The 13,711-nt window shown below is 42.3% G+C and overlaps 1 protein-coding gene across 1 annotated transcript in view; it reads right to left on the bottom strand.

Annotated features, from left to right (window-relative positions):
• Positions 1-6,108: 6,108 nt before the first annotated feature.
• Positions 6,109-13,711, bottom strand: part of PPIF (peptidylprolyl isomerase F) — a 10,078-nt gene continuing 2,475 nt past the window's right edge. Inside the window, exons 2-6 of the mRNA XM_085312182.1 lie at positions 13,117-13,204; positions 12,145-12,233; positions 9,535-9,631; positions 8,741-8,816; positions 6,109-7,852 (exon numbers count right to left, since the gene is read on the bottom strand). Of these exons, the coding sequence (XP_085168308.1) occupies positions 7,717-7,852; positions 8,741-8,816; positions 9,535-9,631; positions 12,145-12,233; positions 13,117-13,204 (486 nt within the window). The 3' untranslated portion in view covers positions 6,109-7,716. The remainder of the gene's footprint in view (positions 7,853-8,740; positions 8,817-9,534; positions 9,632-12,144; positions 12,234-13,116; positions 13,205-13,711) is intronic.

The following is a 13,711-nucleotide window of genomic DNA, read 5'->3' as shown; positions in this document are numbered from 1 at the left end:
ATAACATATTTTCAGATTCATCAGTGACCTTTGCTTTGCTTGGGAAGCATTTCAAGAGGGACTGGGTCTGAATCCTGAGCCGTGGCTCTCCGCGCCGGGAGCCTTGCCCGGGGCAGGGAGTCGCCCCAGGGACCCGACAGCTGCGGCAGCCCCGGGCGCAAGGGCTTTCGTCACGGGGCAGCTAAGGCAGGAGCTGCGCAAAGCTGCCTGCTGCTGCRTTGGGTTTTAATTTGTTTTAAGCAACAGAGAAAACTTTAAGCAAGCAGCAAAGTTTGGACGCAGCCATTCGGACTCCTGCAGAGTTTTGGTCCGAGTCCACTTCTACTTTTAACAAACCCATGACTGTAATAAGGGACTAAGAACGTGAAAATGTACAGACCTGAGACATAGTATTTTATAGTTTGTCTTGAAAGGCAGAAAGTCGATATCTGACTACTGCATGCTAGAGGTGGCTGGAGAGTTTCCGAAAGGCAAGGACCCAGGCTACGTTTCGTTCCCACTCGACGCGCTCTGCCCGTTCCTCCGAGCTCGCCCTCGCTCCGGGCTGGCCAGGGCGGCACGGGCGCAAGGCACCGCTAGCGCGACGCTCTCCTGCGCTCGGTGACGCCGGCTGGCAGCTGCTGCCTCAACACTGATAACCCTGAGGTACCCTGGCTATACRGCTACAGAAAAAGCCAAGAATAACTGGATATAAATTAAGCATTTTCCCAGGAGGAAAGTGCCTTGTCCTAATAAATTACTTTGGGTTGGAATAGAGTAAAAGTTTGGCTGTCGAGGATTTACCTCAGTCTGAGGGTTGCAACATACGGGCACAAGTCATTTTGGCTGGTGTTTTTCCCCCTTTGGGACCAATGTCATTTCYCAAAATGTCCCATTTACATGAATTAACAGCAGGGAACCGTCCTGAGTCAACTGGCATGAGGACGGAGTCGCTCTCCACATCCAGACCTGCGAAGATCTGGCTCTGTGGGTGAATCCACGTTGAGTACAAGCAAGAGCAGTAGTTTATCACCCAGACACACATTTCTGCCAGAAACAGATTTTCTGCACGGCCAGAAACAGGGCTGCAAAGCTGGAAGCTGGGCAGAGGCTTTGGCTCCGGCGGCGCAGACGGACCCCACCAGCCACCCCACGGCTCGGCCCCCYGCACGGCGCCAGGCGCGGGTTTTATAGCAGCACGTGAGGCCAGCTGGGCTGGAAAACTCCTCCTTACTCTTGCAAGGGGGAAAGGGAGAGAGAAGGGGGGAAAAAAAAAATGCTTCCTCTCCTCTTGGCATGAAAGGAGCAGCACTGACCAGGTGGGGAAGAGCAGAAGCGTTGTCGCCACAGCTGCTAGGCAGCTATTGCGGTGCGTTTTGCGACCAGCCGTCACACTCTCCCCACGCAGGCACGAGCGGGCCCCTGCGCCCAGGGTGYGCTGCTTAAAACCCCAAACCCACGTGAACGTCACGCTGCACCCAGGCCAGGAGCGGGAGCTGCAGCTTTGCCCCGCGTGGAAGCGGAGCTGGAGCAGACCCCCCCCCACCCCACGCCAGCTGCCGCAGCCTGGGCAGGGGAACAGTCTTTAAAAAAAAAAATGCAGGCAAGAGCTTTTATAGGCGCTTGGCAGCATAAACGAGCCACGTGAGGGAGCGCACGGCTGAGGCTGCGCACTGGCATCCCGCTACTTCTAATGCACAGGATCATGCACTTTTCCTCCAAGGACACTTTGCACTTTATTTGGCCTTGGCAACCACCAAGTTAACAGCAATGCTGCTCCCAAAAAAATAAAATCCTAACCAAACACTAACTTTTGGCAGGAAGAAGGAAAAAAAAAAAAAGAAAAAAAAACCCACCCTAAGACGCTGCATCATTTGGAGCGTGCGCTGTTTAGCGCTAACGCAGAATTTATGACCGCGGAGCAGGCGAAGCTGGAGCAGCTGCGGCCTCCCCCGCGCCGCCCGAGGAGCCCCGGCCAGCGGGACAGCCGCCAGGCGCCCGCGGCCGCCGCCAGCCGGGCCGCCCAGGTGGGCAGGAGGTGCGCGGGCGCAGGGCGGCGGCAGAGCCCCCCGGCCTCCGCGGTTTCAACTTCCCGCTGACCTCATCTTACAGGCGCTTTGGGGATTTTTTTTTTTCTTTCCCTCCCAGTTACATGTTTTTTTTGTCCCAGTTGGCAAGACGACCCAGGAATGCAGACTGACGTTTCTCAAGGGTGGTTAAACACAACAGCCCGCCCGAGGGGCAGGGACCCGAGCGCGGCCCCGGCCGGGCCTCCACCTTCCGGACACCGAGGTGGAGAAACGCCCTTTGCCAGCCCGGGGGCCACTGAGCAGCGGCAAAAGCGCCGCGCACACAGGTAACGCCGCGCACGGCGCCCGCCCCGGACCGCGGCCGCCCCGACGAGGGCCGGCGGGACGCCCCAGGCACAGCGGCAAGCAGCCGCCTTCACACACGGTTACCTCCTCGCACGTGCTGCTCTGCTCAGGTCCACCGAGGCCTGGAAGCTTTGCCAAAATCCTGCTAGATGACGAGGCGTGCTGCTGAGTAAGAGCCTTCACCAATCTTCATTGACTTCTTCAACCCCAACGATGATATAACTCCAGATTTTTTTTTCACTTTACCAGCCAACAGATAGCAAGCAATTTTGAGTCAGGGTTAACTTTTGYATAACTGGACTGAACTCGAGTCAGAAACATCAGCAGCGTTTTCTCMCAAAACGTGTCCCAGGACATGTCCTCCACCACCAGAAGGACGCACAGCAGGTACCAGTAGCCTTCTGCAACAAGGCCTCACCAGCCTCCCTCCCTTTGAGGCACAGCGCCCAAAGCCGAACAAGCTCGTTCCCACCCAAACCCCCAGCGCAGAGCAGCGGCTACTCTCTAGCCTAAGACTGTAAGCTCCCGTGCCACACGTAGTCTCCTCAAAGCCCCTTCATCTTCTGCTGCTCATAGCTCATGGTGAGAATCCTCCCACACTCCTGATCTCAGCAAAACCGCCTCTTAACTCATGCCCCTGCAGTGTGCATCCTCAGCTCTGAGGCAAGAAAATTGCCTTGCTGCTGCCATTTGTCTCCCTGCAGCAGTGAGTCACTGCTCCTCCAGGCGCAGCCCCTGCTCCCCAGGCACCCTCACCACCACCTCACACAGACATGCTGTGGAGGAGCCATCAGGTGCAAAAGAGGCAGGAGCAGAAGCTCCTCCTCTTCTTGGTGGAGAAAACATTGTTAATTGCAGTCACCTGCACCTCTCTGCCCTCACCCAGCTGGTTGCTGCTCCCTACGCTCACCCGGCTTGGTTCATCTGACCAAAACGGCACCGCGCCCTCCCGTGAGGCTGGAAACCTGCCCTGGGTTGCRAAGGTTTCGGGCCAAAATTCATTTATGATCGGCTGGTCCACAAAACGTCCTTCAGTATATTGTCTTTCTATCAGACTCAGAATAAAACCCTGCAGTTCAAGATTTAAAAGGTTTTCACTTGGAGGTGAAAGTCCTCTTAGCCCAGCTACTTCTAAATTGGGTGGAGGGTGCCTGCCCAGCTACAAATTCTCAGCTAGAAGCAGGGCATCCAGATTGCCCTTGAAAAGTCATATAAAATGATATATACTCATTTAAATGAATCCCTTTGTAGAGGTTCTGATTGCTGCTATATTGCTACCAGCTGATTCTACAGCATTACAAAGGAGAACAATAGTTCATACTTTGAATGTTGCTTCTTCAAAGCATTCAAACCTTATAAACAAACAGACATAGGCTCTGTCTAGCATTGATGAAAGCAATTTATGTGAGCAGAAAGTCTGGAACAAATAATTAAAGCATGAGACTAAGCAAAAATATTTGTGGATTTGTTGAAACAACTTTGAAATATTAACTTGTTTTTTCAGTGTATATTTATTTACACTTTACCTAAGGGTGCTCTCTGAGCATGTTATTTCTTAGCTGTGTTGCATTTGGACCTACAGCTATGGTAACCACCACTTTGTTTACCATACGTACTATTTTCTCAATGTGTGCCTATCTCACACCAGAAGAAGGCCGGATGGGCCGCACAGTATAACAGCTCTTTCAATGTGCAAGTTTTATTCTAACCATCAAGGGSGAAACTTGCAGTAGCACAGCCACCATCCTTCAGCTCATCTCCTAATCATGACTCTGCAATGAATATCTTTTTCTTCTGTGAGTTATTAGAGCTGTGCAGGATTTCTAATCAATAGCCCCAAAGTGTTTCAATTAAAACGGAAATTAGTTATGTAGTTATATCAATATATTCCATTGTAACATCTTTCATCACAATTTATTAAGCCAGACAACATGGCAACATGCTGTCATGGTTATAGTTAGGAAAGCCTTATTACTTTACTAGTTTGTCTCCTCTTTCTGCATCCTGAAAGAGCTGCACACAGCCTCTCAACGTATCACATGAATTGTACCTAGCACAACAAGTGAATTAAAAGCCGTAACTTTCAGTGTTTCAGAACTAATGAAATGAGAGGTATGCAGTGTGACCAAAAGGAAACTGAGACAATTTCTTAACAGCACTACTGTAACTCTACTTGCTCCTCATCCATATTTGGTTTGAACTGCACTTTGTGATATTGAGATCTTTCACTGTGCTTATTAACAAAAACTTATTACTAAACCTGTCACAGCTGGCTTCAAAGTAACAGGCAATCATTTAGTGCCATCTAGCGGGGAACAAGACAAATGAGTGTTACCTTTTGCCTAAAAATTAAGGTTTTAGGACCGTAAGGCATTCATGGGAGTCCATGAGAAGAATATGGAGATACCGGAATTCAGCAGTGCACAAAGTAGTAGATTAAAACTTGTGACATTTAAAATAAAAACATTAGTAAGCCATTTATAAATGCTTACTAAGAAAGTATTTAATCCACTGTTAAGATCTTAAGTAGAATTTGTAACCAAAGATACACTAATCGAGAACCAAACTATTAAATTAAAACAATTAAAGTCTAATGCACTGGAAGACACTGGATCTACACYGATCATTTGGTGCAAAGATAAATTCTTCACAGTGCAAAAGCAAAGACTTGATCTCATTACTCTGCTTCATCGAAAAGAGGGACTCTCCAAGACTTCAGGGCACATCAGCTGAGCAAAAGCCTTGCAGTTCTCCCTCTGAATTCTGATGCAGTACCAAGCCGTAAAAGTAACAAATCACTGKGCAGAGGGGAAATGCACTGTACCTCACCTTGTATTGCAGCAATTTTCCACATTTTATTTATATACACGTGTGTATGTGTATATACAGTTATTGGGGGTAAGAAAAGCCAGAAATAGCCATAGAACACACGTTGGGGGGGGGGGGGGGGAATGGGGGAAAGAGAGAGATTGACCTATTTAGTTTTTTTAAAGCATGGCTTTTTAGTATTTTAAGTACCTGCCTGGGTAGCAAACACTTTCCTCTGGCTAAGTATGCTGAAAACTTGTATCAGGGAATTGAAGCCTGCCCTATTAAAATTAAAACTGAGGCACATCAAGTGCCTGACYTCAGTGTTATTCTGATTCTGAATTTCTATTTGCAAATCAAGACCAGAAGCACTGGTAGAAAATATCAACTTTTATACTTCAGAAGTTAGGGCATAAGTTTGTCAGCAAAAGCCACAACCATGCATAACACACCATCATGCCATACATGATGCCCTACATATTTAAGGCTTTACAAGGAGAAAATGGATTATTTTGTGGCAAAGCATATTGCATTGGACTCTCCAATTTACAAATAGCTCTGATTGGAAATGGTTGGAATCTTGCTGTATGGTTGAAGATAATATTAAGAAATCGGCATCTCAGTAGGAAGAGCTAGAACTCTCACTTTTTACAAGAGGAATTCAGAGGGAAAAACACCCCCCCACACACACACACAAGTTGATAGAATAGATCAGCAAGGAAACTGTCTCAAAACCCAAACTGCTATCCATACACCGAATAATACTCCAGATTTACTACTGGCAGGCAAGGCATGGTACCATTATGCTGTTTCTTGACAGCTCTATCTGTGGCATGACAACACAGTTTCTAAATAGCACTAGATCAGACTCACTACCAGGMAGACAGCTACTCACACCTCTGCTACCAAACAAGTAGGAAAGGTCTTACTTAAGAAAGGAATAGGCTTTTTTGTGACAGAACCATTTTTAATTACTTTCTATACGTAAATTAAGTGAAYGCACACAAAAATCAGTTACTTCAATATTGAAGTAAGGTAAAATAGCACAAATTAACATTTCAAAATTACTACAATGATGAAACAACTATAGCAGATCTTTTCAATTCCATTTTCTATAAAATCACACTTGGAATAGTACTTTGCATACAGAACTATGTAGATATCTGGAAAATTTTAGTGCAAAATAATTTTAGACTCACATATCARCAGAATTCAAGGGAAGTAAACTCACATTTGGAAAGTCTTCACATTTGTTTTTCTCTTCAATAATAGGAATACAATCACRTGAAAGCATTCAAGTGTTCCCCCCMCACACACACAGTATTAATACTTTTACAGCTTTAGTGATTCTAGAAGTGATACTGTGAAGTTTAATGTCTATTATTGCTCGAAGACTGCAGATAAGATGTAACAGTTTATATAAAGGAAATGTGTTTATCTGATTCATTCTCTCTTGTGGATAAACTACCATGATTCTCCTGCAACAAGGAAGCCCTGTGATTCCATGGTAACCAATTTTAGCTTCTGTTATGAGGCATGAAAAGAAGTCATGATTCAAGTAATTCCCAAGCTGAGTTGACTTCACAGGATCAGTAATAATTATTATTATTATTTAAAAAGCAGCAAAAAGGCCTATTTTATATCCAAGCAAACTCATTATACCCTGAACTTATTCTGAAGGTGCCTAAATAGCCTACTATTGAGAACTGTATTGTATTCTTCACAGAATCAGATCTTAGAACAGAGCAGTACTTCAGATTAATTTACAGTTCCATTAAAAAAAGTCTCATGATTAGTTTTGGCTAGTTTGCAGTCTTATCAACAGGCAGAGCTGTGGCAGTAGGCTAATTCAACTTAAAGCAATTTACTTAGCCCAAAAGTAAAATTGCTCCATTGAAGCAGATTTGGAAAAACTTCAGTTTTAAAGGAACYAGTGGTATGAGACTATATAAATTAATTGGCACAAAAACTGCAACAACTTCACACATTAATTCTACTGGTTTAAACRTGGACTCAAATTGAGACTTAGCGAGAAAACGTGTGTCAGTCTTGTTGCAAATAGCCTTGAGAACACTAGGCAATATAGTTTTTCAATATGATGAAAAATACAGCATAACAGGCATTTATTAGCACCAAAGGAAACCAGTTCTCAGTTTATCTTGACCAGTAACACTTAGTTGCCAACTCCACCATGGATTCTAACAGCTGAATCATCCAGTTATTAAGAATGATACTGACACTGCAGTTACATATGCTTCTGAGTAACTGCACTTTCTTCAAAATGCAATTGGGCTCTTTATCAAACCTGTGCAGCAATCACCACCAAGGTAGCTCAGCTAAAATATGTTTTGGTTGTTGTTTTTAATCAGTACTATTCAGTAGAGGTATAAAAATATGATCAAGTTAAGTAGCCCCATAGATAAATGTTAATGTTAAAAAATAAATCCCAAGTTAAATGGCCCCCCACTCCAAGGGGCCACTCATGGGATCAGAAATGCTTTTTTATGGTTCATTTTTCACAGTATGTAAGTTGTCCTGAATAGCAGGCAACAGGTTACGACAGCTGGCCACAGTCAGTAATGACGATCTTTTTGGAGGTCTTTCCACTTTTGGAGCCAAAGCTCTCAATTTTTTTCACGACATCCATTCCTTCCTTTACATGTCCAAAAACAACATGTTTTCCATCTAGCCTGTAACAGAAATAACAAAGGCAGATTTACCTAAAATAACAATAGAAAGCCTAAACCAAACTAAGCTCAGTGAAAGGATATCAGCAGATCATTTGTAGTGCTCACCTGCAGATCAACCCTGATTAAGAAAAACGAACAACTGCTTTCCAAATGACCAAAATAATAATAAAAAAAAAAAAGCTCTGGATCATAGTAGCCTAATGAGGGGGAGCTGACTTGTTTTCCTTGAGATACACTGCTTAAAGCTTTCTAAAAGGCAGAAGGAATAAAGAATATTCTATGGRTAGCTACAATGTGGCAATAAGGTAGGTCAGTTAGACCCCTCTGAATGCCACACTRATACTACAGGTGTGCTTCTAAGACCTTGCAGTCTTAGCACTATGCTACAAGACATAGTGCCTTGCAGTGATGGCACTATGCCTTTTTTCTTTTTTTTTAAAAAAAAGAATTAATCTTAGGAAACAGACTTAAAGACATAGGCTTACTGGTAACTATTTTATTTTTTTTTTTTTTTTTTTTTTTTTTTTTTTTGGTGTGTGTGTGTACCAGACCATTAGATTCACTGGGTTCCATTTTATATTTAAAACATGGAAAAATCTGACATCAGTGGAGGTAAACTAAGGCAGAAGCACACTACTATATCCACCAGAAGGGGRAGGAAAGTTGAGACAACATTGTATAGGGTGTTTCCTGTGCCTAGAGTAATACTAACTGCAYGTAAAGCAACTTGTTACCCTCCCAGTGCTTCTCCCAAGTTACACCAAACAATACAATTTCCTTTTGCAAGTCAAGTAATTTGGAAAATAAGAAGAACAGACCAAGAAACCTCCAAACTTCCTGGATCCATGCATCAATTCATTAGGCTAATATGCCAAGCTAATAACCTACCAGTCAGTTTTTGCAGTGCAAATGAAGAACTGAGATCCATTCGTGTTGGGTCCCGCATTGGCCATTGAAAGAACACCTAGAAAAACAGCAGCAGCAGCTTATTATATTGGTCTAATTGCAGTTTTTCTTTATGCATTCAGGCTCACAGTGATGATAATGCTGGACAGAGGAGAAGATGGGATGGTCACATTGTTTCCAACTATATCTAATTCTAACCTTCTTTTGTCTTTTACTATTCCCTCCACCCCAGCCTCTCTGCTACCTTCTCCATAGCAAGAATGTTTACAATGTAGTTACTTGTACCAAGTCTTGAATTTGATTAATAGCAGGTAACCTTCACTGTGACTCAATAGTAGCAATAGTTTGTGATGAAAGAGCAAGAATCCAAATCAGGCTATAGATTCAATCAGATATTATTATGGAGGAATTTCCCTTAAAGCTAAAGATTTGGCTTGAGCATAAAAGGATCTGCCTGTTTTTAGTAGTAGATCAGAGATCCCAGTTTGTGACTTACAGGAGAAGATAAAAGCAGTAGCTTCACCTTTGTAAAAGTTTCAAGTAAAACAAGTCAACTATACTTTATTTTGCATAATCAAATGAAAAGTGGCACCGTCATCTACTGTGGGCCGACTTTTGCCAATAGTCACACTAGCGATGATAAACCTCAGTAGTATCTTTGTAATTACAAAGTACCCTACATATCTAAAACATCTATTCTTTTAAATACATCTTTATGACAATGCATCATTATATGTTACAGTCATCAGAAGGTAGAAAGAATATGATTTTTTTACCAGGTCCTACATGCTTCAGTATGAAATTCTCATCTTGAAATCTGCTGCCATAAATGGATTTTCCACCTGTTCCATTATGGTTTGTAAAGTCACCACCCTGAAACAGAAATAGCTATTGACTTTACGAACACAAAGGAATTATTTTACACCAGAACTTACACTATTGAGAACAATCACCTGTTCTAAGTTAAAAGTAATAAAACAAGCAAATTTCCATAAGCTTCAGATTAAAAATCAGCAAGGTCACAGGAGAATTTTAAATCATGTAAGCAGGAAAAGGCATRATCAAGCTAAAAATAAATGTCTGCTGCAGATATTATTGATATTCTTTAATTCATAGCTACAATTCCTTAAATAACCCTTTTGTGCTAACTTGTTATCACATGCAACACAACAAAAATATCAGTATTTTTAAGAAATACTGAAGTCCTCAGAGCAAAATCATCTAAATTTAAAACTACATGCAAATCTCCCTCCTCTCCTACCTCTCTCTTCCCATGGGTATAAATTCTAGYCAGGATGTCCATTATTACCATTTTATTTGCTTTTTCTTGTTTTTGTTATTTAAGCATTGAGAACCGACAAAGTAGCACTGAATAGTCACTGAKGCTCCCTTATGTAAGCGGGCAGACACAGGCACCTCTGATTACGGCAGGATAGCCCTGAACAAACCAGATAATTGTAATTCTATCTGTCAGAGGTGAACTGACAGAGATAACCAAAAGAAATTAAGGACCTCTGGGAATAACAGTCCAGAACTTTCACATTTGTTCTTTTAATTCAAGCATTTAACCAAAGAGGATATCCTTGACAAAGAAGCTACAAAATCAGGCCCTCATACAGTACATTTTTCTTCAGCAAAACAAAAACTGTCGACATAGAGTCTYATCTACCTCATTACCCTGTGCTATGCCTGAGCTGGTTTGTTTTAACGCCCTGCAACGACACTCCGCTTGCTGCGGTAGAGGCCACCAGTCAGGGGTCAGTAGAGGCGCAAAACTAACAATCGCAGCCAGCTCTGAAGGCAAACACCAGACACTGCTTCTAGCACTCCACTGTCTCCTCTCCTAGAAACTATACTACCCACAGTGGCAAACAAGAACCCATCCCTAGTGTTTCACGTGATGTTCACCTTCCCATTCTCACCTTGTGCAATCTACTACATGTGATGTTATAGCAATTCCTGGGCAGCCCCTGAGGCAYGCTTTGTATGTTGTTTGTCACATGGAGGCATCTGAATGGTCAGGTCCTGTATAGGACAGCTCCAATTAGGGCATACCAATTGCCTGAATCACGTTAACACTCCATCTCAACAASTGGAATGGCCTCTCCTGTTTACTCCTGCTTTAAACTATTTGAAACCTATGACRGTATTTCCACTTACGTAATGACTACAGGCTAGTTAATAAACATTCATTTACCATCTCACCATATCAGCCAGCCACRTAGCATCCTCAATTTAGGTCCGTTTGTGGGGACAAAACAGGGAGCCAATTAGGACCTGCTTACACAGAACTTTAAGTWTGAACTGAAGTGACAAAACTGTGATTAGGATGTGTGCGCGTGCATGTATATTTATGATCCCAGCARGACTTCTACGCTTTGCCTCTTTCTCACCACAATAAAAATCTAGTTTGCATTTCAAGTACAAGAAAATACATCCTTTACAGCATAGTTATTCTCTTTTTCTTTCTATAAATAGCATGATAACAGGCCTCTTATTTAGAGTGCTCTATTTTTAAAATAAATAGGGGGACCACCAAGGTCATCAGTTAATAAAGGAAACATGTTTACTATGGCCTTCCTCTAAAGTTCCTTTCAAAGGCATCCTACAATGCAACACTTGCAAACTAGCTTCTTTTAAGCAAAGGCAGGATTACTACCAGCAATCATACAATCCAGTGCAGTATGACAGCAGAAATCCTGCCCATCTGCTAGGAGCAGAGATGATTAAAACAAACAAAACGCTCCTATACCTTTCAAAAAGGCCTTTTTTCCCCAGAGAAAAATGCTGTTACACACGGTCTTTATTTTAGAATTTGGAAAGATTCATCTTTTAATCAGAATTGCCTTTTCAGACAAAATTCTCTTTAGATGTGCCATCCCCAAAACATATCCCAATCTTTGCTCCCCTTCCCTCTTCTCTCCCCCATTAGGGAGATGTTCAGAAAACTCCCTCCTCACACATTTTTTTAACATCTGCTCTGAACAGATTATGCTACTAAGAATACCGAATGGAAACATTGTTTTCTTAGCTCACTTAGAGCACAAGGTTGATTGCAATTCTACACACATGCTTCCTCTAAGCAAGTGCCACTTTGCCAAATATGCCCCATACTAAAGTATATTGCTATATAAGAACTCAGAGCCTGAGCCTTAATTTTTTTTTTTAAATCACTCCATATAGAATTTGCATTTACTCGTACAAATGAGGTGCTAAGCAACAGTCACAGCGCAAAGATAAGAAACACAAGCCACAGTGTCACTTCTTTATTCTATAGTTAGCAAAGTTAAAGCAGGTGTTACTACTGGTTTAACTACAAAGTTCTAGAAATACACACACATATAAAATATATACAAATATTACAGCCAAAGAAAKAAATCCATTACCTGGCACATAAATGAAGGAATCACTCTGTGAAATGTGGATCCCTTATACCCAAAACCTTTTTCACCAGTACAAAGAGCTCTAAAGTTCTCTGTGAAAACAAAGCATAAACAAAGCATAAAATAGTATGTTGCCATATATTACATATGATGTACTCAAACACAGTTAATTAGGTCCTGAGTTTGTTCTTGAAAAAGCATATTATATCTTTAAGGTATAACTGATACTAAGTGGTTTTCATCTTTGAAAAAAGTTTGGTATAAAGCTGTGGAAACATAACTTCCATTTAGCCTCAGAACCAGGTACAAATGCAACCCTCTTTGCTCTCTCCTTCCTTTTGCTGTTATTTCTTAACAAAGAAAAAAAAAGAAAAAAAAACCCTTGAAGTCTAAGGTTTCATTTCCTGCCTTTCAAGCTTTCAGTCTCTATATTAATTATGAAAATGATACATTTCTCTTACAATATTCATCTATTAGGAACAGAAACAAAAGTGCAAATTTCTTGGGACCACTAAAAGTGATGAGGAAGGAAACACACAAAGGGAAAAAAAACACAAATAAAACCAAAAAACGCAACTTTAACACAGGTATACTGATCARCTGCTGACAAGAACAAAATCATGTATGTTCTTAGCAAGCTAAGAGACACCATGCCTTTGATTTACCCTCTTCTATTTGTTTTGAGGTCAGATTTCAATGAAAAYTAATGAGTGTTCAACCATATTTATCCATCACTGATAGTCCATCAAATGGACTCTGTGCTTGCCCACAAATTATGAAATTAAACTATCTGAAAAAACTACAAGAAACCATAACCTCATTAGCTTGGTTTATGACAAAGCTCAGGTCATACTTTTCTACTTAAACAAGGAAGAAACAYGGAAATAGGGTAAATCTCTGTTTCTAAAGGGTAAGAGAATATTTTTCCTGCAAATTACAATCTAAACCTTTAATATTAAAGGGATGTTGTCTTACCTGCTGTCTTTGGAACTACATCAGCTTTCAGCTGTTTAAAAAAAAAAGAAAGAAAAAAGAAAGAAAAAAAGTCAGCTTTTTCATACACCTATGGAAAAAATGCTCCATGGGAGGCCAGTGCAACCAAACACTCTTTCTGAAGCAAGTTAGCTGAAGTCACAAGCCACCCAAAATTCTACAAAATACTGTATGATTTTCTAAGTATTCGGCTAAAAATTAAATAACCTTTTTAATGCAGCTTTTGGCTAGTTAAAACTAACTACAGCAATCTCTAATAACTGCCTTGAACAACATAATAACTTGACAAGTCCTTTAGGAGAAATTTAAAGGCTTCATCTCAGGGTACGTGGCTGCTCTGGGTGCAGCCGCAATCGAGGTCGACAGAGAGGGCCCCTGTTGAAACCCGCCTATACAGCRGAGGCAAAGGACAGCGCGGAGTCGGCGGCGGGAGGGCGGGAACGCCGACCTCCCCCCGCCCAGCGCTCGTTCTTCCTCACGAGCGGCGCCAGGGCTCAGCGGCCGGCCCTAAGGACACGGCGCGCCGCAGCCCACCGCCGGGTATACCAGTTGTCCCTTCAGCCCCCCACGCCCGCGG

Source organism: Rhea americana, unplaced genomic scaffold, assembly GCF_003343005.1.
Source record: "Rhea americana isolate MKP2758 unplaced genomic scaffold, rheAme1 scaffold_36, whole genome shotgun sequence".
NCBI lineage: Eukaryota > Metazoa > Chordata > Aves > Rheiformes > Rheidae > Rhea > Rhea americana.
This window is presented reverse-complemented; position numbering and strand designations above follow the sequence as displayed.